Here is a 27,193-nt window from a genome sequence, read left to right on the forward strand (position 1 = left end):
CTAACGTCAATTTCTAAAGCTGTCTTGTGGATCAGAATTCCCACAGCATATAAGATCAGTGAAATTGGGTTCATTTCAGTACAGCACACCTCTGTGTATCATAATCAATCAAAATATGGATGTTTTAATGGTTTGGGTATGATTTAAGAACTTTTGTGTATCGACTTATGTGAAAAATATGCTCTCTGAACGTCAGTTTCTGAAGATGTCTTCTGGATCAAAATTCCCACTGCACATAAGATCAGTGAAATTGAGTTTATTTCAGTACAGCACACCTCTGTGTATCATAATCAATCAAAATATGGATGTTTTAATGGTTTGGGTATGATTTAAGAACTTTTGTGTATCAACTTATGTGAAAAATATGCTCTCTAACGTCAATTTCTAAAGCCGTCTTGTGGATCAGAATTCCCACAGCATATAAGATGAGTGAAATTGGGTTCATTTCAGTACAACACACCTCTGTGTATCAAAGTCAATCAAAATATGGATGTTTTAATGGTTTGGGTATGATTTAAGAACTTTTGTGTATCAACTTATGTGACAAATATGCTCTCTGAACATCAGTTTCTGAAGATGTCTTCTGGATCAAAATTCCCACTGCGCATAAGATCTGTGAAATTCAGTTTATTTCAGTACAGCACACCTCTGTGTATCATAATCAATTAAAAAAAGGATGTTTTAATGGTTTGGTTATGATTTAAGAACTTTTGTGTATCGACTTATGTGAAAAATAAGCTCTCTGAACATCAGTTTCTGAAGATGTCTTGTGGATCAAAATTCCCACTGCACATAAGATCAGTGAAATTGGGTTTATTTCAGTACAGCATACCTCTGTGTATCATAAACAGTCAAAATATGGATGTTTTAATGGTTTGGGTATGATTTAAGAACTTTTATTTATCAACGTATGTCAAAAATATGCCCTCTAAACATTCGTTTTTGAGGATGTGTTGTGGATCAAAATTCCCAGTGTGTAAGATCAGTGAAATTGGGTGTATTTCAGTACAGCACACCTCTGTGTATCATAAACAGTCAAAATATGGATGTTTTAATGGTTTGAGTATGATTTAAAAACTTTTTATCAACGTATGTCAAAAATATGCCCTCTAAACATCAGTTTCTGAAGATGGTTCATCAACTTGTGTGCATGCAAAACTGTCTGAAAACTCAACCGAATAGCTGTCTAGATGGTACTTTTTAAGGCAGTCACGTATGTCAAAACTGACCGGCAAATCATGTTTATTTATCACAAAACATGTGAAATGAGAAACAGGCACAAAATGGGTGTTATGAGGTGGTTGGTTCGATTCATCAACTTGTGCGCATGCAAAACTGTCTGACGATATAGCCAGAGTGCAGTCTATATGAACATAACTGTAACCCTAAGGTGCAATCAAGGCCTGCCTGTCTATGCAAATCATGAACATGTATGTTTACTAAGACATAGCCTACAGCATTCAGATGAACTTGTGTATCTTTTACAACATGTACACATTGGTCCGAACAGCTCTGGATCGAGCATAGTTGACGGTGCAATTCCAGACCGTACTTCCCGACCTGAAATGTTGTGGGAAGGGCTAAGTTTGGCTGGCACCCAGGTGAAATGAATGTAAGAATAAAAACTGAAATGACAAATGAATTAAATTAATGCCTTTATTTTAATTGCATTGCAGTATAAGTAAATTGTAGAGACACTCAAGTAAGGTGCATATTTATACAGTATATATGAAACATAAAAGCACAACTTCCCACTCTGATTTCATGTATTCATTGTTATCCTTCTTTATAATCTGCCGCTGCTGCTGATGGCGTTTATAGTGCTGGTGGTCCTGCTCCTGCTGCTGCTGCTGCTTCTGTTGTTGGTGCTGCTCCTGCTGCTGCTGCCTCAACAAACAGCTGATCATTGACATGACTCCTTAGGCCACCAAGGCAGCCTGTATTCCTCAGCATATTTGGGCCTTGATAAACCCTGAATTAGTGTTGAGGTAGAAAAGTGTTAAAGTGTAATCAGACACAGTAGTCTGCATCATTTCTTTACATTTCATTTCTTTACATCTAAAGACAAACATACCACTTGACATGTGTCTATTTATGTAGAGGTTAACCAGCTCGGTCATCCGCTCCTCTGTCCAAAAGGCTTCAAGATGGTTTGGACCTAAATAAACGGTAACAGAAAAAATGCCATTACCATTCTGTTTGTGTCAATATAATTTCTATCATAACTCAGGGCCATACTAAAATAACTGTTTTCTGAAAGCTTGTCAGTTATAGATGCGATTTAACATACATTAGAACATATCCCACCTTCCTGCAACCTTTGGACAACATAAATCTATACATCATTCTATTCTGCATACTGGCGAACGAGGTACACATATGATACGATTTGAGGTCCACCTCAAAGGCAGAGCAATTTCACCTAACCAAACCATATATTTTCTGAAAGCTTGTCAGTTATAGATGTGATTTAACATACATTACAACATATCCCACCTTCCTGCAACCTTTGGACAACATAAATCTATACATCATTCTATTCTGCATACTGGCGAACGAGGTACACATATGATACGATTTGAGGTCCACCTCAAAGGCAGAGCAATTTCACCTAACCAAACCATATATTTTCTGAAAGCTTGTCAGTTATAGATGTGATTTAACATACATTAGAACATATCCCACCTTCCTGCAACCTTTGCACAACATAAATCTATACATGACTCTATTCTGCATACTGACGAACGAGGTACACATATAATACGATTTGAGGTCCAACTCAAAGGCAGAGCAATTTCACCTAACCAAACCATATATTTTCTGAAAGCTTGTCAGTTATAGATGTGATTTAACATACATTACAACATATCCCACCTTCCTGCAACCTTTGCACAACATAAATCTATACATGACTCTATTCTGCATACTGACGAACGAGGTACACATATGATACGATTTGAGGTCCAACTCAAAGGCAGAGCAATTTCACCTAACCAAACCATATATTTTCTGAAAGCTTGTCAGTTATAGATGTGATTTAACATACATTACAACATATCCCACCTTCCTGCAACCTTTGGACAACATAAATCTATACATCATTCTATTCTGCATACTGGCGAACGAGGTACACATATGATACGATTTGAGGTCCACCTCAAAGGCAGAGCAATTTCACCTAACCAAACCATATATTTTCTGAAAGCTTGTCAGTTATAGATGTGATTTAACATACATTAGAACATATCCCACCTTCCTGCAACCTTTGCACAACATAAATCTATACATGACTCTATTCTGCATACTGACAAACGAGGTACACATATGATACGATTTGAGGTCCAACTCAAAGGCAGAGCAATTTCACCTAACCAAACCATATATTTTCTGAAAGCTTGTCAGTTATAGATGTGATTTAACATACATTACAACATATCCCACCTTCCTGCAACCTTTGCACAACATAAATCTATACATGACTCTATTCTGCATACTGACGAACGAGGTACACATATGATACGATTTGAGGTCCAACTCAAAGGCAGAGCAATTTCACCTAACCAAACCATATATTTTCTGAAAGCTTGTCAGTTATAGATGTGATTTAACATACATTAGAACATATCCCACCTTCCTGCAACCTTTGCACAACATAAATCTATACATGACTCTATTCTGCATACTGACGAACGAGGTACACATATAATACGATTTGAGGTCCAACTCAAAGGCAGAGCAATTTCACCTAACCAAACCATATATTTTCTGAAAGCTTGTCAGTTATAGATGTGATTTAACATACATTACAACATATCCCACCTTCCTGCAACCTTGGACAACATAAATCTATACATCATTCTATTCTGCATACTGGCGAACGAGGTACACATATGATACGATTTGAGGTCCACCTCAAAGGCAGAGCAATTTCACCTAACCAAACCATATATTTTCTGAAAGCTTGTCAGTTATAGATGTGATTTAACATACATTACAACATATCCCACCTTCCTGCAACCTTTGCACAACATAAATCTATACATGACTCTATTCTGCATACTGACAAACGAGGTACACATATGATACGATTTGAGGTCCAACTCAAAGGCAGAGCAATTTCACCTAACCAAAGCATATATTTTCTGAAAGCTTGTCAGTTATAGATGTGATTTAACATACATTACAACATATCCCACCTTCCTGCAACCTTTGCACAACATAAATCTATACATGACTCTATTCTGCATACTGACGAACGAAGTACACATATGATACGATTTGAGGTCCAACTCAAAGGCAGAGCAATTTCACCTAACCAAAGCATATATTTTCTGAAAGCTTGTCAGTTATAGATGTGATTTAACATACATTACAACATATCCCACCTTCCTGCAACCTTTGCACAACATAAATCTATACATGACTCTATTCTGCATACTGACGAACGAAGTACACATATGATACGATTTGAGGTCCAACTCAAAGGCAGAGCAATTTCACCTAACCAAACCATATATTTTCTGAAAGCTTGTCAGTTATAGATGTGATTTAACATACATTACAACATATCCCACCTTCCTGCAACCTTTGGACAACATAAATCTATACATCATTCTATTCTGCATACTGGCGAACGAGGTACACATATGATACGATTTGAGGTCCACCTCAAAGGCAGAGCAATTTCACCTAACCAAACCATACATTTTCTGAAAGCTTGTCAGTTATAGATGTGATTTAACATACATTACAACATATCCTACCTTCCTGCAACCTTTGCACAACATAAATCTATACATGACTCTATTCTGCATATTGACGAACGAGGTACACATATGATACGATTTGAGGTCCACCTCAAAGGCAGAGCAATTTCACCTAACCAAACCATATATTTTCTGAAAGCTTGTCAGTTATAGATGTGATTTAACATACATTACAACATATCCCACCTTCTTGCAACCTTTGCACAACATAAATCTATACATGACTCTATTCTGCATACTGACGAACGAGGTACACATATGATACGATTTGAGGTCCAACTCAAAGGCAGAGCAATTTCACCTAACCAAACCATATATTTTCTGAAAGCTTGTCAGTTATAGATGTGATTTAACATACATTACAACATATCCCACCTTCCTGCAACCTTTGCACAACATAAATCTATACATGACTCTATTCTGCATACTGACGAACGAGGTACACATATGATACGATTTGAGGTCCAACTCAAAGGCAGAGCAATTTCACCTAACCAAACCATATATTTTCTGAAAGCTTGTCAGTTATAGATGTGATTTAACATACATTACAACATATCCCACCTTCCTGCAACCTTTGGACAACATAAATCTATACATCATTCTATTCTGCATACTGGCAAACGAGGTACACATATGATACGATTTGAGGTCCACCTCAAAGGCAGAGCAATTTCACCTAACCAAACCATATATTTTCTGAAAGCTTGTCAGTTATAGATGTGATTTAACATACATTACAACATATCCCACCTTCCTGCAACCTTTGCACAACATAAATCTATACATGACTCTATTCTGCATACTGACGAACGAGGTGCACATATGATACGATTTGAGGTCCAACTCAAAGGCAGAGCAATTTCACCTAACCAAACCATATATTTTCTGAAAGCTTGTCAGTTATAGATGTGATTTAACATACATTACAACATATCCTACCTTCCTGCAACCTTTGCACAACATAAATCTATACATGACTCTATTCTGCATACTGAGGAACGAGGTACACATATGATACGATTTGAGGTCCAACTCAAAGGCAGAGCAATTTCACCTAACCAAACCATATATTTTCTGAAAGCTTGTCAGTTATAGATGTGATTTAACATACATTACAACATATCCCACCTTCCTGCAACCTTTGGACAACATAAATCTATACATCATTCTATTCTGCATACTGGCGAACGAGGTGCACATATGATACGATTTGAGGTCCACCTCAAAGGCAGAGCAATTTCACCTAACCAAACCATATATTTTCTGAAAGCTTGTCAGTTATAGATGTGATTTAACATACATTAGAACATATCCCACCTTCCTGCAACCTTTGCACAACATAAATCTATACATGACTCTATTCTGCATACTGACGAACGAGGTACACATATGATACGATTTGAGGTCCAACTCAAAGGCAGAGCAATTTCACCTAACCAAACCATATATTTTCTGAAAGCTTGTCAGTTATAGATGTGATTTAACATACATTAGAACATATCCCACCTTCCTGCAACCTTTGGACAACATAAATCTATACATGGTTCTATTTTGTATATTTGTTGAAAGGCAAAGCAAATTCACAGAAAATGTATGGCTCAGGAAGGACATGCCGTAATTCCTATGAATTGACATCTAGGGGCTATAGGCTTTCAGAAAATATATGGTATAGGTGGTCAATTCAGCTGACCCTTAATAGTATAGGCCAAAATGTATCAACTGTACAGTAGGTTTCCCAATCTACAATATGGGCCTATATTTAGTGTAGCAACAACCATATGTACCATAGCCAAACCACAGTAAAGGTTAGGTAAAAGTGATGCAAAATACCTACCAATTGTCTTCCGTATCCACCTGCTGCAGTAGACCATGATGTGAGGATGCGCTCCATAACACAGCTGTTAATGGAAGCAAGAACTGAGGTGTCGAGGCTAGCATGCTCCTCTTCAGGAAGTAGACAAATGAGTAGCCAAACAAGGACAAACAAGGGTTTGTTGCTAGTTATCTTGTAGTATGACACTGCTCTCCTTTCTGTGAGTGTTCTGTTGGAGTCATACAGGACAGTATCATCAGGATATCAGGAGCAAGAATCTGTGAAAACATGATGAAATGAAAACAAAAAAGACATAAAGATTTGTCTAGAAAACATTGCAGGACCATAATCCTTAAACAACACATCAGGACACCTTCCTTTCCTTTTTCATTTTCATCACTACTGCAATTCATAGACATTGTATAGGTGAGACAAGGGTAAAACTGCTGTGGGTATTTATTCAAATACTGGAGTAGCCTATTGTAGTTCTTATGCAGGAAAATAATACAGTACCGGTAGGCTACTTTGGACATTAAAAACTGCATTGTACTATTTGGTATGCTGAAGAAATGCACTATTTAAAAATAATAATAATAATAATAAAACATTATTTAAAAACAAAATCAAAACAACAACAACATTATTACATGTTTACCCCACATGGCTTGCTCTCACTCTATGATGCATTTCCGTTTTTTGTGTGTGGCTGTCACATGACAGCAACCCACTGATCTATAAAATATACAAACATAAAGTGTTCTTTAAGTGATCAGTGCAGTAACCCATCACCCTCTTATATTCTTCTTCCTTTCCCGAGCGTTCGCCGCCTAATCTGCAGTTTAGATTCGATTGCACATGCCTGTCTGATAACTTTATCATTATCACTCGCTTTATGTATGGCAACATTGAATAAACGACGTGGTATATAATTTTGTATTGTCAATATAGCTCAATAACATACCACATGCAATTAAAATGGCCATAATGGCCATATCAATGCAAGATGTATGCGAAAATTACATATGTTTCTTATTGCAAGCTATAGCATTAGCTGTTATTATTAGGGTATAACATTCTAGCTGGCTATCCACAAGATCACAGAGAAAAGCATATAGATGTGCAGCCGTAGCCAACTAGCCTACTTGTCACAATATAATATAAGAGCTGAGATGTTCATACACATTATTACCACGCAAATCTTGTCTGCTGTCACATGCAAGATGCAACCAACTCACCTTGCTGTCGTTTTCTTTTCGGACTTCGTTTCAATCCTTAGCTGCTCGGATATTTTCGTTTTGATTCGGCTGTTAACGTGTGGCAGCTGGGATGCGTTGTTCTCCATGGCCAAACAGCGTACAGTAAGACGCTAAAAGCCTTAAATGTGTAAAATGCATAAAATGCATGGTAAAATGGCACGCAAATAGCGTAAGTGGCGTACAATCTTACGCCAAGCCGTGAGATCACGTGACACCTCGCTGTGCTAACAATGTGCTAACAAATCTGACGGAGAAACACCTTCGCAATCATAAACTAGGATAACTCATGACTCATGCTTTCATTTAAGACGAGAAAACTGTGATATAATTTATCAACGTTTCAAAATTGTGGTCATTCATGACATGGAATACAGTAAATTATCCACTGTCGATACAATTAAATCAATAGTAAATTTCGTTTGAACCCAGCATCCAATATGGCTGAAAGATCATCGGAGAATGGGGGCGTGGTTCACAATGCATTAAATCGTACAGCCTTGTACGATCTATCGTGACACGAATTTTCGTACATGGTTATACTACCTTGACTTTGAGATCACGTTGCCTTTGACTAGGCGAACTTCAGAGGTTTATGTGTGTGTGTGTGTGTGTGTGTGTGTGTGTGTATACCCATTTGGCAGTAGTGGTACAGGGGACTACACCATACTGTTCCCCCATCTATAAAACTGACTTAAAAAATTGAAAAAACTGACTTGAAAAAATATATAAATATATATAAAAATGACTTAAATAACCACATAGGCACTGTTTTTTTTCAGGACAATTTATTGATTTCACAGATGGAAAATAATTTAAATTACCGCCACTGGAAAATAGAATATTCTTCATTCCAGCGGGACTCCACGAGTCCATGGTGCAGTGTCAGGTGTTTCACAGTGTGCTGTTCCATTGAGATATGATGAAGAGGAGTGTGTGGTCAGTAGGCTACTGACTAACACTGGGCCTGATGTGGCCCTGATCTGACCATGATGTGGCCCTGATCTTCTGATGTAGCTCTAATCTAGATCTGATGTGGCTCTAATCTAGATCTGATGTGGCTCTAATCTGGCCCTGATGTGGCTCTGATCTGACCATGACGTGGCTCAGGTCTGGCTCTAATCTAGATCTGATGTGGCTCTAATATGGCCCTGATGTGGCTCTGATCTGACCATGACATGGCTCAGGTCTGGCTCTAATCTAGATCTGATGTGGCTCTAATATGGCTCTGGTCTAGCTCTGGTCATCTGATGTGGCTCTAATATGGTTCTGGTCTGTGGTCTAGATCTGATGTGGCTCAGGTTTACCTCTAATCTGGTGACCTGGCTCTGTTCTGGCTCTCTTCGGTTCTCTGGCCCTTATGTGGGATGTCAGATGATCAGGGTATAACCGTTTTCTTTCTGGTTCCTGTTGTGCTAAATCTGGTCAAGTTAACTCAGAGTAAGTGCTAAGACTCCAAATAAGAGCCCTATGACTTTAATTGGCTGTATTGGAGAGTGAAGCCATCACAGTGATGCAAGTCCAAACATCATACAGCTCTGTGCTGAAAAGCAGAGCGTTCCATTTGAACCCGTTACCCATACAGTATATAGCAGGGTATCTTTGGACAAGACTACAGAGATCATTATTACTAAATCGATCTGATTTACAAACATACAAAATGCGTTAACAAAGATAAAATAATGTACCACAAGATCAAGTGTTGAAATGAGGATGTGTGCTTTTGCCATTAGGGCAGAGGAGACATGCAGGTGGCTCACTGTTGGGTCACAGATTACAGACATGGTGACCAGGTGATCGGGAGTTCCTAGGTATGTGGCTTAGTGACAGACCTGGTTAAATTAAGCCATAGTAGGTGGCAAACCTCCTAATAGAAGAATTTGTTTTTGCTAAGACAGTGAAGGCACAGTGATCTTTTATTGGGAGGATTAGCCTACCACTTACTGGGAGTTTACTTCAGCCGGAGTGTTGAAATAAATGAACGTTCTAAAGAATGTCTGGGTTCATTGAATTCAACATGGAATTTTAGAACCGTGCATTGTTGCGGAACAGAATCGTTTGTTAGAATGTTCAAAACTCCCCTGCTGAAGGATCAACATCCTCATGACCTAGAGGTGCGTTCAAATTTGGCAAACAGTGGCGAACGTTTGTGGTGAACATTATGTTTTCTTTGATATGTTAAATTTGAATGATATGGTGCATTCATTCTAACGGTAATTGCATTGTTGCTTACAGTCCCAGAGTATGTTCACGGAGAACAACCTGTTTGCGATTGTTCGAAAACGTTCACCGAAAACTCAAGGCTAACGGAAAACTGTTTGCAAGCGTTCGCCTATGTTTGCAAATTTCAACGCCCCTCAGGCGTTCTATTGTTAGCCATTCTCTGTGGTGACAGACAGTGTGGATATAATGTGATTGGGTGTCTCCTGTGTGCTCAGGGTGCACTTTAAAAACAAACAAACAAACAAAAAGATTGGCTGTCCAGCCAAACGCAGATGATTCCGATTGGCTGATGCTGGTGGGTCTTGACTTGGCCGGCGATGCTATTTGCCTGCTTTCTTGTACAACACCATGGCGAAAATCATGGCCAAGACCTGTGTAGAAAAACAGTGGATGAGAATTAAACACCAGCATTAGCCAACCACTATATATACTACCACTGCTGCTACTACTGATAGGCTACCACCACCACCAATAATAATAATACGAAGAAGAAGAAGAGGAATAATATGTTACTGCTGTTATCATTGTTATTATTAGTAGTAGTGGTAGGAGGATGAGTGGTAGTAGTATGAAACAAAGAAGGTTATCAGTGGTAGTAGTATTGACAGATGGTTGGCAGTGGTAATTCCTATTGTCTCCACTGCCCTGTACTTGAAGTAGTTCTATACCTTTAATGTTACAGTGATGAAATGTTCAAATGCTTAACTAGTATTCTGCAATTGTGTAAATGCTGATTCTCTTGCTGTAAACTTCTTGGGATTAATGTGTCTACCAAATTAATAAATGTAAAATATAAATGTAGTAGTAGTAGTAGTAGTAGTAGTAGTAGTAGTAATGGCAGTAGTAGCAATAGTATTACAAGGTTACCACTCTAAGTCAAACATGAGATGAATATATGGGGTTTAAATAAACTACTCACACAACCAGTAAAGTTAATACATACACTGGTAATACAATGTATTGATGTATTTTTAAACAGCTACAACAAAATCCCCTGATATTCCATGACTTTTACTCAAAAAAAGACTCAATATTCCATGATATTCCAGAAATTCCATGACCCGTGGGAATAATCCTACCTCCACTGCACAGATCCCCAGAGCCACACCTCCCACGAGTCCTGCGTTATCCTCGATGAGGGTCACAAGTGCTTCAAAGCAGCCAGGTATGTCCTGTAAGGAACACCAGGAGAGGGGAAGGCCATTTTTATATAACACTGACTAACAATACTATTGTTATTTATGAATCTACCTACATTTATTTTCTGTACGCTTTGCCAGCCCAGGTTATGGCAATAAATATGCCTTTAAATTGAGAGGGAGATAGAGAGAGATAGAGAGAGAGAGAGAGGAGATATGGAGAGATACTGTAGATAGATAGATAGATAGAGAGAGAGAGAGGCAGGGCCTTTGTTGGAGCATGGCGATGTCTGAAGACTTACAGCTGAATGGGCCATATCAAGTATACACTTTTTGCCCGTCTTACAGCACTCTGGTGGGTAGAGGCCGGAAGTGTTGACGAATGGAGACCCTGTGAAGTCTGTGTAGTTGCTGTACCCACAGCACTTCAACTGTCAAGAGAGAGAGAGAGAGAGAGACAGGGAGGAGGATTTAAAAAGCATTACAGTTATTAGTCCATAACACAACCACAGAAAGAAAAACACTAAGGGAGAGGGCTTGTCCGAATTACTAAACCACAATACATTTATTCACTTTGCAGACGCTTTCATCTAAAGCAGCTTACAGAATGAGGAGTAACCGTGAAACTACAGTGTAGTTCTTAAAGACGGCAGGTATCTAAGTGCAGTTGGCTCACCTCAACCATGGTGGTGTTCCAGAAGGTTGTGAGGGCTTCGTCCTCCCCGTAGGTTTTCTCAATGCTGTCAGCCACCTCCACTTTAATCTCCTGAAGAAGTTCCTCCACCTGCAGCAACAATGGAGGACTGTCGTTATCGTTAAAAGTGGTCGGTGGCAGTTTACAGTGTGTACTACATTCAAGTCACCTGAACAAAATTAACGTTGTATCTGTAACCCCGGGCAACACCAGGACCGCAACGGAAGCAGGAAAACTTTCGGAAAACTTGTGTAATTTTGGTGAACGTATGCACAACCATCACTATGGGCAGCCGTGGCCTACTGGTTAGGGCTTCAAGATTGTAACCGGAGAGTTGCCGGATTGATCCCCGACCAGTCCACGGGCAGGCAGCTCTGGGTTAGTGTGTGTTCACCTCACTGTGTATTCACTGTGCATGCTGTGTGTGTTCACTAATTCACAAATTGGGATAAATGCAGAGACCAAATTTATCTCACGGGATCACAAAAGTATTATACTTAAATGTCTGGTGGTCTTCTAATTCTCACTGGACTAACAGCATAGTGATTTGTTGAGGTGTCAAGGTGCTTGGATACTGTCCCAGTAAATACCAACAAACTCAAACAAACCTGATTGTGTTTGTTTGGGTAGAGTTGCCCGAGTTTGACTGTTCTATCTATAATTGGTCTTTCTCTGGGCAGTTTGGAGCTTGTGTTAAATAACACAGCTTATGCTGTTTTAAAACACGTGTGTAAAACACATTTTCAGGTAGGGACAACATAGTTGTGTGTTGTTTCTAACACATTCTTTTTCAGAGTGCACTGTAGCTGCCTGGCTGGAAGTGGTAGATGTGGATGCTGTCCAGGGGTGGGTTTCCCAAAACGATCTCGTTTCTAACCTATTAGCAACTTAAGCCTACCTTACACTGACGGACTTTGACAAGATTTGGGAAAGATTCTTGAAAAATTGTAGTCTTTTAACTAATGCCCCTCATTAAAGCTTACTCAAAAGACTACAGTCTTTCAAGATCATCTTTCTTAAATCTTGTCAAAGTCTGTCAGTGTAGGGTAGGCTTTCGTTGATTGGCAATTTGATATCGCATTGCAACCAACAACGTTGTTAACTTAGTTAGCAACTTAGTTAGCGACTATGAACTTAGTTAGCGACTATGGTTTTGGGAGTCGCTATGACTGAAGAGGCAAGTGAGTGATTGTGATCGTGATCGTACCAGCGGCTGGAACACGAAGAGCACCACAGCTCCGGCCACTTCAGCGAGGAAGATGATGAGGACGATGATGAAGAACTAGAGAGCGAGAAAGATGAACAGAGTTCATTAATGTGCGTAAAATACATTATATTTATTAAGGTAAATAAGAGGATATGATATCTCTCTTTCTAGTTAACACTGCATTTTTATTATTCAGATGAGTTTCTTAATTAATATCACACATTTTATCCACATGCAATGCAATGCAATGCAATAGTATATTATGAATGTAATAGAATATTATATTATATTGAGCAAGGTAAATAAGAGTGTATGCTATTGTGATATCCAGATGAGTTTCTTGTTCAATTTAATATGATATACAGTAGTGTGAAAAAAGGGGTCCACCGGAGCGACTCAGAAGTTAAGATTTTTAAATATTTATTTAAGATAAATATACGTCTTCGACGTAACATAACGTTGAAACGTTAGTCTCTCACGATGTTGGCACCTTAAATAAATATTTAAAAATCTTAACTTCTGAGTTGCTCCGGTGAACCCCTTTTTTCTCTACTAAGTTGTCCTCTCCCGTTGACGCACCAGAGTTACCCAGGAGCGCGGAGGACTTTTTGTTTTTTCTACGTGATACAGTAGTGTGACATTGTATTGAACATTAATGGACTAATTGCACAAAAGGCGCTTGGTGAGCTCTTTAGTTTAGCCAGGTGTGTTTGAACCTGCCGCTATTCTGAACGCAATTTGTGTCTCTAGGGCCTCTCACCCCTCACCCCCCCCCCCCCCACCCACCCACACACACACACACTCACACATAGAGAGAGAGAGGTCAGCCAGAGGTCAGATCATATTACATTGAAGAAGAAACTCATCTGAATAATGAAAATGCAATGCTAAGTAGCAACATCATTTCTCCTGAGCCTGGAGTCATAAGCCCATGAGACTGCAGTGTCCCACCAGTTGAACCCCACTGACCCCCCCCCCACAGAGAGAGAGAGAGAGAGAGGTCAGCCAAAGGTCAGAGGTCACTCACGGTGAGCAGCATGCAGCGGCTCTCCTTCATGGCGCCGCAGCACCCCAGGAAGCCGATGAACGCGAGGCCGATCCCGAGGCCGATGAGCAGGTACCCCACGTTGGCCAGCTGCTTCAGCTCCGCCGGCGCGTCCTCGATGTGCTCCAGGAAGCCCAACATGGAGTCCGAGTCCAGCGTGACCCAGACGCCCACGCCCAGCAGTCCGGCGCCCACCAGCTGCAGAGAGGAGGAGACAGACGGTCAGTGTGACCTTTGACCCTGAGATGCCCAGCAGGGGTAGCCTGGTCCTAACCATCCCATAATACTACCATTTCATTTCGTATTATGGTCTGGAATTTCTTTGCTCTGAAGCGCTTGCAGGAAGCGGGAAGTAACGCCCAGTTCTGGTTTGAATTGATTGGACAGCTCTCACCCAATCGGCGATAGTTACTCATAACAACATAGCGCAGGCGTTTAACGTCATCGTCACGAGCGCCCTCCCCCTTTCGCCCCCACCAACCCGTCTCTTCGTTTATTGGCTGCTTTCTGGAGGGGGGGCGTTCTGTTACAATTCTACCGAGCAGAATGCTCCACAGAGGAGCACGGCCAGACTCGTAGTGGAGGCAATCCTTGGCCGGAAGTACGTGGATGGCTTGCGAGGCTACAGCAGGGGTGCGTTTACCAAAACCATAGTTGCTAACTTGTAATTAGCAACTAGCAACTTAGCTAACTTAGTTAGCAACTATGGTTTTGGAAAACGCACCCCAGGTGAGTCTTGACCTTTGACCCTGAGATGCCCAGCAGGGGTGTGTGTGCCAAAACCATAGTCACTAACCTGTTGGCAACTTAGTCGGTTGGCAATGGGAAATTGCATTGCAACCAACCAAAGTTGCTAACTTACAGTAGTTACTTAGTAACTAGCGACTTAGCTAACTTAGCAACTATGGTTTTGGAAAACGCACCCCCGGGCAGTCCTGACCTTTGACCCAGAGCTCATGGTCACCCTTTATACACACCTAGTCCATTCCTTCATCCAAACTAGTTTACTGACGCAGCCAGCCTGTTTTCGCATCCTGTGAACCTTTTGACTATCAACTCCTTGTTAGTGCGGGAGGGTAAAAAAGGATCATTTCACTGGGGATGCCTCTCAACATCCCTCCTCGATCCTCGATGCTCGGTCCTCCAGGCTCATTCCCACTGATCTATAACTAACACTGGATAGACTATCCTGTTGTTGCCGCCCCATCATTCTTTATGTAGATCAGTGAGGACGAGGACGAGGACTGAGGAAGGAAGGGAGGATGTATAAAACACAAATGAGAGGCACCCCAGGACTCCATGAAAATTAGGATTTGATGAGGTTGAGGTAGAGGTGTGTGGTAAAGTGACCATTTTGTTGTAGGCTACTCCGAACAGTGGGGAAAAAAATCTTTATTTTTATTGTCTATTGAAAAAAGGAACTGCACTGTGTTTAGTTGGACCCGGAAACAGATTATCGCATGAGGACCTAACATCCGGATTGTGATCTCTTTAACGGTGCAGATAAACCTGCAGAGTTGAGCACTTATGCCAAGTCCATCCATGGAGAGTGGACACACACACACTGTTATTACCATCTCTCTCCACTAGGGGGAGGCACATTCTTATCACGTATTGCGACAGTAATGCGCAACATCAGTGTACTGTAAATATAATGATACAGTGTATTAATGTGTGTTATACAATGAATGCTGTGTGTTATACACTCATCCACTCCTGCACTTTGTCACCACTGCTTTGAATAATTACTATCATAAGACTTTATTAGGCTCATGGTTGTGGTTGTGATCATGGGCATTCTTGGTGTCGTGATTGTAGTTATGGTAACACTTGGGTGATAGCACTGGTGGTAATCGTACTGCGATAACATTAATAACTAATATCATATCAGAGTTGTTCGTCATACCCATGACAAAGTTCTATTTTAATCTTATTCGACAGAGAGAAAAAAAACAAACATAAGATATACCTATTTTCTATATTCTGTGTAAATATATGATCTCTATTATTATTTTTTTTTAGTCCTGTGCTGTTTTTTGTGTGACTTTTAGACTTCCTAGTAGGATGCAAATAAGGACTTCCAGGAATCAGGCATCCAGGAAGCTGTTCGCATTTATGAGTGCAGTCATCATCATCATCTAGCGTCATCAGGACGGAAGCCACAAAAAACACACCCGGACGCTTCTCCTCTTTGTTATGTACAGTAACTGCCCCTTGGACTCTCGCTGGTCCCTTCGGGTCATTCCAGCCCACCTGATCACATGTGTTTCCAGTAGTTAGTGTTATTTCACACACACACACACACACACACACACACACACACACACACACACACACACACACACACACACACACAGTATTTGATGTTATAAACCACTTAGCACACATACAGGGTAGAAACCAAACCAAGTGCTATTTCACACACGCACGCACGCACGCACGCACACACACACACACACATATATGATGCTATAAAGCACTTAGCACACATACTGTAAGCCACTGGAGGCTAGTCAGTGTATAGGGACATTTTGCTGTGTAGATAAGGCTCCAGGGAACGTGTCAAAAACCTGTCAATAAAAGACCATGTTCATGTTATGGAGAGTGGAGGGTCCCTCATGTCCCCTTGTTTGTCTTGGCTTAGCGTTATTGTCAACCATATTTATATATTTATGGTATTTGCAACGTGAAGTTATTGTGCTCACAAAAGGGTTACAAGTCCTCCTGACTTTCCTATACTTAAAGGGATAATCCGGAGTGAAATGCACTTTAGATCAATTTTTCGGACTATTGGGAGTACATACGTTGAGTTGACACCAAAATCATGTCATTCGGATGTATTTTGAGAAAGTTCGAGTTCACCGTTTTTAGCCAAAACTCGTTAGCCTGGAAGTGACCGGGGCAGGTCCTTTCGCCACTACAAAACGCTATTTTTATACCTCTTCTACTGTTCCAAACAACACTACACTTACGTGGTAGTGAGTAGAGGGTCCCTAAAGCCAAACCGAAGTATCCCCACGTCTTTATGTGGTCGGATAGAGAGTACAGAATGAATTTAATCGAGTCAGTACCTTTCCGGAAATGTTAGTAAAGTGTTGTTGAAGCGTTGCGCTGCTGCCGCCGCGACATTTCCGGAAGGTACTGACTCGATTAAATTCATTCTGGACTCTCTATCCAACCACATAAAGACGTGGGGATACTTCGGGTTGGCTTTAGGGACCCTCTACTCACTACCACGTAAGTGTAGTGTTGTTTGGAACAGTAGAAGAGGTATAAAAATAGCGTTTTGTAGTGGCGAAAGGACCTGCCCCGGTCACTTCCAGGCTAACGAGTTTTGGCTAAAAACGGTGAACTCGAACTTTCTCAAAATACATCCGAATGACATGATTTTGGTGTCAACTCAACGTATGTACTCCCAATAGTCCGAAAAATTGATCTAAAGTGCATTTCACTCCGGATTATCCCTTTAAGAGTCCAATCAGAATGTGGGGCTCACCTCCTCAGCATTGCAAACAATCAAGGATTTGACATCAGACAGCCCAACACATGCTCACATGTAATGGAAACGTTTCTATCCTCTGATAACCTTATGTCCTCTTGTTATGCTTAGTCTTCTTGTTTACCATAGTTACGGTCGCAGTAATGGTCTAACTGCTATATTTTTCGAACAGCAAACTGTGGTTAGTAGTTGTCAGGGAAACAAACAGAAAAAACAGAGTTATGGAACATAAAGGGCTGACGGACAAACAAATGTTTCTCTGACCACAAACACTTGTGTTCAGATGACCCTTGACCCCACCTCAGCCCACCCCACCCATCCACCCACCACCGCTGTTTGAGCATGGGAATGATAGGTTTATGAGCAAGAACTGCAGTACTTACAAAGATGGCGCCATTCACAATGAACATGAGGATCTTCAGTAAACCCGAACAACACATCTTGGCTACTTTGGTCTACAAACTGGAGACAAAACAACACAAGAGACAACATCAAAAACAAAAACTACTCATATAGTGTTATATCACTCTCTCTCACACACACACACACACACACACACACACACACACACACACACACACACACATTAACAAGGTTCGAATTACTTAGGGTTTGATAGGGTACAGCCCCCTTAGTTTTGGCCAGGACGGAATAGTTCACTCAAAATCAGTCTGGAGGGACCCACACAATTCGCTCAATTGACTTATTGTGTTAATCAGCCTGCCTATAACTACATTCTGTAATGTATCAAATCAAATGTTTGATAACAATGTGCGTGCACGGACAAGAGCCATCCAGAGCCTGCGTTTATATGCTCTTCTAATTTCAGTTTAGAAGTTGTGCTTGAAGTTATATTGTTCATTGTTAATTTTTTACATTTCATTGCAAAATAAATTAAACGGCTTAATGCATTTAATTAACCAATCAATAGCCAGGCTGCTATGTTGCATGTTATTATAAGAATGGATGGGGAGAACATTGACATGTTAGACGAACAATACAATATATGTCGGACACATAATATACATACGCACACACATGCACAATTGCACATATATACAGTATACATACTGTATGTGTGTCCATATATACATATTATTATATATTATAAGGGACACAATGCATGTTAGACATATCACTGCATGTTAAACAGATGCACAAACAGTAGCAATATTCAAAATCAACACCTTATTCACATATTGCTAACTACAGTATATGATATCTGCACACTAGCAGTCAAATCGCAATCTAGAACAGCACACCACCAACTAAAATTACTACTTAAACTAGGCTACACATAATATAAATTACATACAGTATAATATTGTTTTTAAATTCACTTTTCAAGATGTCAGTCAAGCTTTAGGCTACAAGTCAAGCTTTTCAACTTGCTCATGGACAAGGTATCTCAGTGACAACTGGAGAAATATGCGGTTCTAACTCAAAACCGCACCTGTTGACCTGTCTCACTGGCCAATACACACACACACACACACACACACACACACACACACATGTACACACACAGGCACAGGTTCTAACTCAAAACCACACCTGTAGAGTTGACCTGTCTCACTGGCAAACACATACGCAGACACACACAGGCACACACATACTCGTGTACACACAGGCATTCACACACACACACACACACACACACACACACACACACACACACACACACACACACACACACACACACACACATAAACACACACACACACACACACACACACACACACACACACACACACACACACACACACACACTCCCCGGCCAGTTGTGTTCTATCTTGTCAATCATTAACTTGTGTCCAAGGCTTTCCTCCAAACCAGGAGCTAATTTGCCCTCTCTTCCTGATGGATATATAACCCCCCCCCCTCTCTCTCTCTCTCTCTCTCTCACACACACCCTCTCTCTCTCTCTCTCTCTCTCTCTCTCTCTCTCTTACACACACACCCTCTCTCTCTCAGTTATGGGCACATGGGGTAACATGTTTATTCATGTTTTATTTGTAAAGAATAATCTAGAATAGTACTGTTTTTTTTTTTTTTTGTAGTATACTCCTTAATGCCATAGCATAACTATTGTCACGTGAACAAGAATGTGTGAATAAGGTGGCCACAAAACTTAGCAAATATTCAAAAACATTCTGAGTACGCCTTTGTGTGGCTATAGAGCTGGATGTGATCATGTAAACAATAGTCAAACCAAAGTAGCTGTGCCCCCCCTAGCCTATGCTAAGCTATGACTGTACGTTCACACCGCTGCCGACTTGAGCTTCCAAAGATTCCGGAAGTCATTAATTTTCAATGGAAGCCGGCTTCTCTCCACTACAAGCAGCGGCAAATCCGTCGGCGTCGCGTTTTGGGCATCTTGAGCGACTTGAGCGTCCAGCAGAAAGTTGAAATCGGCTCAACTTTATGGTAATGAGCTATGGCGCGGTTCAGCAGCAAACGACCGGCAACAAACATGATCGAACATAGAACGCTACCACGTCAGAGCGGCCAAAGCTTTCCCACGGCGTCCTTCTGGGAAGCTCAAGTCGGCGGTGGTGTGTGCGTCCTGTGACACTTTCTAACTAGATTAGAACTAGACACACACTCTACCGTAATTTCCCAACTACTAGACGCAGCTTGTCCATTGATTTTGCTAATTTTCTCCAGCTATGAGGTTAACACAAGTGGGCAGTTATGGTATAAATATGGTGTTGTCTCTTTTAACTTGCATAAAACACTGTCCAGTGGCTTATGCACAATGCGGCTAATACACAGGAAATTACTCTATCACACACACGCATACACACACTCACATACAAACTGACCAGAATATAACACACCCCATCTTAGTTGACTCATAATTTAACTTCAGAATAGTTTATTCAGAATGTAAAAAAAAATGTCCACGTAAACATGATGATGATTTTATGCCCCCGCCCCCCTTCTCTCTATCTTAATCTATTTCTTTGTCTCTCTTCAGCTTCAGCTTACTCTATCTCTCTCCCTCCCCACCTCAGATAACATACATAAATGTTTATGTCCATCCCTGCGGTATCTACGCCTGCAGGCCTCGGCAGGCCGGCTACTGCCCAACAACTTACTGCCCAATAACTTTAGATAACGCGCGAGACAGGCGGTTTGAGATATGATAAATGTCCTTGAGTAACCTTGACATTATGACATATTTCCTCACTGGTAATTGGGAATACTAAGATAAGACGCTGACACACACACACACACACACACACGCTGTCGAGCAGACAGCTCACCACTCTGGGTTAGTGTGTGCTTCACCTCACTGTGTATTCACTGTGTGTTTTATGTGTTCACTAATTCACGAATTGGGATAAATGCAGAATTTCTCTCACGGGATCAAAAGAGTATATATACATGTATACATTTAGCAGACACTTTCCATCCAAAGTGACTTACATCAACTATATCACAAAGAACACTGTCCCCGGAACAACTTGGGGTTAAGTGCCTTGTTCAAGGGCACAACGGTGGATCAAGAATTTGATCACACAACTTTTCTGGGTACTGCATGCTAGCCCAGCACTTTAACCACCGCCACAATCACACACACAGCGATAAAGTGACTTGCTCAAGGGTGCAGAAACCAGGAATTGAACCCACTACATTTCAAGCTGTCTTAAGTCACAGCCTCGTGTTGCCAAACCTATGGGTGTAACATGCTGCACACATTCATATTCAAATTGATTGTGTGTGAAAGCAAGAATCACAGAAAAGCACTACAACACTCACCAGTGCCAATACACTGAGAATTAATCTCTCTTTCTCCCTATCCATTTCTCTCTCTCTCTCTCTCTCTCTCTCTCTCTCTCTCTCTCTCTCTCTCTCTCTTTCTTTCTCGCTGGCTGTGTCTGAATAGGAGTGTATACACTTCATTGCATAAACTAGCCCTGGTTTCATGTATAAAGTTGACCATTATTTAATGCCCACTCTTACTTCCTACAGTATAGCCAGACTTTGACATCTCTGCTAGGCTCTGAGGGCATGACAGAGGTGCATTCAAATTCGCAAACACAGGCGAACGTTTGCAAACAGTTTTCCGTTAACCCTGAGTTTTTCGGCGAACATTTGCGAATAATCGCAAAATAGTCTGAGGAGGTAGTTCTCCGCGAACATACTGCACAGCATCTGCTCAATATGTAATCTCTGAGCATTCAGTCGAACTGCGGTGTCTGTAAAATTAGCCAACAGCTCTTTCACTGATTCACTCACTCACTCACTCACTCACAAACTGAGCATTTCTCAGTAAACCGAAATTCATTCAAAATAACAAACCAGCAAATAACCACAAAAAAGTATAGCACTGTAAAACGGTAAACTGAGCCGTTAATATGAGCACAAATGAAAAGCTATAGCTGCTGGTGGCGTCTTGGCTTAAGTTCTTGTGAGTTTGTTGTTGAGCTGTGAACTTGACTGTTGACATTCTAGGCTGGCACATTCTGCTCTCCTCAGTACGTACATCTTCTGACACTTTATGAGTTTATAGCACCTCGGAAAAGTCTGCTCTCTTACACACACACAATCTGCACGCTCTCTCTCTCTCTCTCTCACACACACACACACACACAAACACATACCCTTCTCAAGAAGTAGTTCCCTTATCATGAAGCTCGTATTCACACAGAAGATCACACTCAAATGTTTATGAGTTCTGGATTGGGTCATACTCTCCATTTTGTGTGTGTGTGTGTGTGTGTGTGTGTGTGTGTGTGTGTGCTTGTTGTGTGTGTGTGTGTGTGTGTGTATGTGTGTGTGCGTGTGTGTGTGTGTGTGTGTGAGAGAGAGAGAGAGAGAGAGAAGTCCTCAATGAGTTATTCTCCTTAATCTAAGCATAGCACTAACCGTATGATGCATCTTGCTATTTCAAACACCACTCTGCTAGGTGGCTATAGGCTACATAGTTAGTTTTTAATAGCAAACATAAATGTCAAGATAGCAACAGGTCATTACAGTACATTTATTAATTTAAGTCAAAATGGGACTGTCCATAATATTCAATCTGTGTGGCGCAAATGAGGCTATAGTCGATGGATTGATTCATCAGAAAGTGAGCAGTGAGGGCACAGAGTCAAACGGTTTGACTCTGTGGTGGGCTAAGCCCCAAATGTGTTCGACTATTACTGACGCCCCTGCACACAGATCACACATACACAGAATATCAGTCAATTGTATAGCAGTTACTGTAACCCAAGGGACACTGACACCATAGTCAAGTGTGTGTGTGTGTGTGTGTGTGTGTACTCTATCCCCACAGTTCACTGACCCAACAGTCACCTGAGAGTCATTCGACCCCCGCCTCCCTGCCCCACCCCCTGAGCATGTGTGTGTGTGTGTGTGTGTGTGTGTGTGTGTGTGTGTGTGTGTGTGTGTGTGAATTCACACAATTCACAATTGTGTGAATTAGTTCACACAATTGTATGCTTGAGTGTGCTAAACATACCACATTTGTTGATGATTGTATGGAAATTGTGTCAAATGTATCACTGAATACTAACAGAAATGTATCGGTCTACATCACCCGGTGATCCCACTCACTCATCGATACACACACACACACACACTGTAAATGGTTGGAAAGAGATCTCAACACCTGACTGAAAAGCCAGATGTAATATGGCACTGGGTGTGATTACAGTAGATACATAAATCAATACGTAAACACACTCATATGTTTGTCCATCGGTGCAAAACTTCTGGCTATCGTACTCTTCCATGTGCTCATCTAAACTCACCAACATGCCAACGTGTTCAGTCATATTCCCCTAATCTCACCAACATGCCAACGCGTTCAGTCCTGCTCCCCTAATCTCACCAACATGCCAACGCGTTCTGTCCTGCTCCCCTAAACTCACCAACATGCCAACGCGTTCAGTTGTATTCCTCTAAACTCACCAACATGCCAATGTGTTCCGTCGTGCATAGGGTGACCAGACGTCCCCGGTTTCAGGGGACAGTCCCCATTTTTGGTTGCCTGTCCCCGGGAAAATACAGAAAAACTACACCTATCCCCGTTTTTTGAAGATTGCATTTCAATCAGATTAATAGTCAAACTGAAAATGTCCTCGTTTTCCCCTACATTTTTGGGATTATGTCCCCGGTTTCGGTCTCAGACATCTGGGCACCTTATTCTAAACCAGCGTTTCTCAAACTGCGCCCCACAGTGGGGCGCAGAGACATGCCAGGTGGGGCGCGAGCTGTCGTGAAAAACCGGAGATTTCTTTTTAATCTGTAGCCTGTGCCTTCCTTCATTGATAATTACGAGAATGCACCTCCATCTCACAAAACAAACACAAACAAGGTAATCTAGACTCTTGTAGGCCTATCATTGACCAGATGAAAATGTTAGTCTGTCCTGGAACCATAGTCCGAAAAAAATGATTGATGTCTGAATTTTAATTGCAGCGGAAATAAAAAAAAACCCGTTTATGTTCGAGACGAGCGCAGTAAAATTGAAGGCTATCTTGGCTATCTGTCCGACGACACAATTGCTGTTCTGCGATCTCGAAGAACAACTGCTTGACAAACGCAAACACTCATGTTTTGCCTTGCAAATGGACAAGGCCACCGACAGTTACAAAGGTGGTTTAGTTATTGCTTATGTCCGCTTCGTTAACTTGACAGCGGGCGAAGATGTTCTATTCTGCGAGTATGCCAAAAGTAGGGCCACTGCAGATTAACTATTCAACATTGATCTCAACAATTAGTCTACCTGACAGAACAGGACATCAAATTGGAAAACTGTGAGGGACTTTGCTCGGTTGGCGCACAGACGATAGCAGGTAAAAGAAATGCTATCGTCGTGATAAAGAGGGTAGTGCCCGATGCGCAACAGACTGACTGTTTCATTCAGGGAAGCGCTCGCGTCAAGGCTAGAATAAGATTTTGAACGAGGTTGTGAGAGTGTTGAACTTCATTTATAACACAATGGTAGCATAGTTGGCCCTTTTGCTGTATTATTGGAAATCAGCTTTTTTTGAAGCAAGGATTGACACCTTGTCAATGACAAAAAACTGACGTTATTGGTCATTGATTTAGATTTTTATTAGGGCCCGAGCACCGAGGTGCGGCCGCTGAAGCAGCGGCTGCACCGTAGGTGCAAGGCCCTATTGCTTCTGCTCAGATTATTATTATTCCCGTGACTTCCTCTTACAGGTCATGTTTGGCCTTTTTTCACCAACTTGGCATGCTCTAAAACTCTTGAAATTCGGCAGTTAGATGTGGAATTGGTAACGCTACTCAGAGACAAAGCTCTGGCAAAGGGTGTGGCTCAGGGACTCTATAGCGCCACCTAGCGCGGTTTCTGTTGTGGTTGACACATACATGCACGAAAATGAACCAAATTTGGTAAGCATATGTGTTGTATTAATCTGAACAACTTTTACATTTTAACGATATAGTAAATCTTAGAAGAATTTGAGTTATGATTATGATTATGATTTTTGCACATCACATATTTTGAAACACTTCTCCTAGACGGTTTATCGAAATCATGTCATATAAGCACTAAAATGATCTTGAGGGGTTGCCCGAGAGGAATTGCGACCAGATTTTTGAATTTCAAAAGTATATCGAAATGGCGAAGGTTTGAATTATGGTGTTTTATTAAGAAACAGGAAGTTGGTGTTATAGGCAGAAAAAAGGTTGTAAATTGGATGTAGTTTGGCAGCTACATGTGGAATTGCTTCTGCTAGTCAGAGACAGAGCTCTGGCGTAAGGTGTGGCTTTGGGACTCTATAGCGCCACCTAGCAGCACGTTATCTGTTGTGGTTGACACAAACATTTACGAAAATTAACCAAATTTGGTGGACTTGTGTGTTATTGCTATGGCTAGTCAGAGACAGAGCTTTGGCATAGGGTGTGTCGTAGGGACTCTATAGCGCCACCTAGTGCGTTGTCTGTTGTGGTTGACACAAACATTCAAGAAAATTAACCAAATGTGGTGGGCTTCGGTGTTATTGCTATCGGTAGTCAGAGACAGAGCTCTGGCCTAGAGTGTGGCTTGGGGACTCTAGAGCGCCACCTAATGCATTGTCTGTTGTGGTTGACACGTACATTCACCCAAATGAACCAAATTTGGTGGGCATGTGTGTTATTGATTAAGTTATTCAGAGACAGAGCTCTGGCCTCGGGTGTGGCTTAGGGACTCTATAGCGCCACGTAGTGCATTGTCTTTTGTGGTTGACATACATTCACGAAAATGAACCAAATTTGGTTGGCATATGTGTTATTGCTATAGCTATTCAGAGACAGCGCTCTGGCCAAGGGTGTCTTAGGGACTGCATAGCGCCACCTAGCACATTGTCTGTTGTGGTTTACACACACATTCACGAAAATGAACCAAATTTGGTGGGCTTGTGCGTTATTGCTATCGATAGTCAGAGATAGAGCTCTGGCCTAGGGTGTGGCTTAGGGACTCTATAGCGCCACCTAGCGCATTATCTGTTGTGGTTGACACGTACATTCACCCAAATGAACCAAATTTGGTGGACATGTGTGTTATTGCTATAGTTATTCAGAGACAGAGCTCTGGCCTCGGGTGTGGCTTAGGGACTCTATAGCGCCACCTAGTGCATTGTCTGTTGTGGTTGACACATACATTCACGAAAATGAACCAAATTTGGTTAGCATGTGTGTTATTGCTATAGCTATTCACAGACAGCGCTCTGGCCAAGGGTGTCTTATGGACTGTAAAGCGCCACCTAGCGCATTGTCTGTTGTGGTTGACACACACGTTCATGAAAATGAACCAAATTTGGTGGACTTGTGCGTTATTGCTATCGATAGTCAGAGATAGAGCTCTGGCCTAGAGTGTGGCTTAGGGACTCTATAGCGCCACCTAGCATGTTGTCTGTTGTGGTTGACACATACATTCAGGAAAATTGACCAAATTTGGTGGGCATGTGTGTTGCTCATGCACATGCCCACCAACACGCACATGTTGCTTTGTTAGATTCCGAAATGTCACAGGTCTCCGCACCGCAGGTGCTCGGGCCCGCCATCGCCGCTTGCGGCTATATTTTTCTCTATTTTTGAACTGATATTTATCTTTAGTAGCCTAACTGTTATTTGTTAGGCCTACTGATGTATATTTGCAAGTGACGTTATAAATATGAAAATTTTGAGCTTGACCTATACTTTCTATAGAGCGATGATGGACAGGTGGGGCTCGAGAAAGCCCCCTTGATCAAAGTGGGGAATGAAAGAAAAAGTTTGAGAACCACTGTTCTAAACTCACCAACATGCTAGCGTGTTCCGTCATGCTCTTCTAAACTCAGTGTGATTAGCAACACGCTAACGTGTTAAGTTTGTTGAGTCCCATGCAGAATGCCATGCTGATGATAATGAAAAGATGCCAATGGTGTAAGCGAAAGATAAAAAAAAAAAAAAACAGAGAAAGACTAAAGCCTTTACTTACCTGTACAAATGAGGAGCTGGCTGTCCGTTTTTGGGCCGCTGGAGTCCCTGTCTATAGAAGTGTGTGTGTGTGTCTATGTCCAGGTGAGACTAACAACTGTCTG

General features: G+C 41.3%; 1 protein-coding gene and 1 long non-coding RNA gene across 4 annotated transcripts in view; both read right to left on the reverse strand.

Annotated features, from left to right (window-relative positions):
* Positions 1-1,666: 1,666 nt before the first annotated feature.
* LOC134061795 (uncharacterized) lies at positions 1,667-8,320 on the reverse strand. Of its 2 annotated transcripts, XR_009935389.1 has the most exons (5): positions 7,818-8,320; positions 7,238-7,314; positions 6,604-6,860; positions 2,075-2,158; positions 1,667-1,972 (listed from the first exon to the last, which is right to left on the reverse strand). It is a non-coding gene; the product is annotated as an uncharacterized LOC134061795 (long non-coding RNA). The 2 variants fall into 2 exon arrangements; XR_009935386.1 differs by lacking the exon at positions 7,238-7,314.
* Positions 8,321-9,673: 1,353 nt separating this feature from the next.
* The window catches only part of LOC134102117 (tetraspanin-1-like), a 17,534-nt gene continuing 14 nt past the window's right edge, over positions 9,674-27,193 (reverse strand). The window contains exons 1-8 of one of the 2 annotated variants that reach the window (XM_062556230.1): positions 27,091-27,193; positions 18,026-18,104; positions 14,126-14,341; positions 13,099-13,173; positions 11,874-11,981; positions 11,500-11,628; positions 11,138-11,230; positions 9,674-10,429 (exon numbers count right to left, since the gene is read on the reverse strand). The exon at positions 27,091-27,193 is cut by the window's right edge and continues 14 nt beyond it. In XM_062556230.1, coding sequence (XP_062412214.1) covers positions 10,379-10,429; positions 11,138-11,230; positions 11,500-11,628; positions 11,874-11,981; positions 13,099-13,173; positions 14,126-14,341; positions 18,026-18,082 — 729 coding nt within the window. In that variant the 5' untranslated portion in view covers positions 18,083-18,104; positions 27,091-27,193 and the 3' untranslated portion in view covers positions 9,674-10,378. Of the gene's footprint in view, positions 10,430-11,137; positions 11,231-11,499; positions 11,629-11,873; positions 11,982-13,098; positions 13,174-14,125; positions 14,342-18,025; positions 18,105-22,252; positions 22,348-27,090 lie in introns of those variants that run through there. The other variant, XM_062556153.1, reaches the window with a different exon arrangement.

This window comes from Sardina pilchardus, chromosome 1, assembly GCF_963854185.1.
Source record: "Sardina pilchardus chromosome 1, fSarPil1.1, whole genome shotgun sequence".
Lineage (NCBI taxonomy): Eukaryota > Metazoa > Chordata > Actinopteri > Clupeiformes > Clupeidae > Sardina > Sardina pilchardus.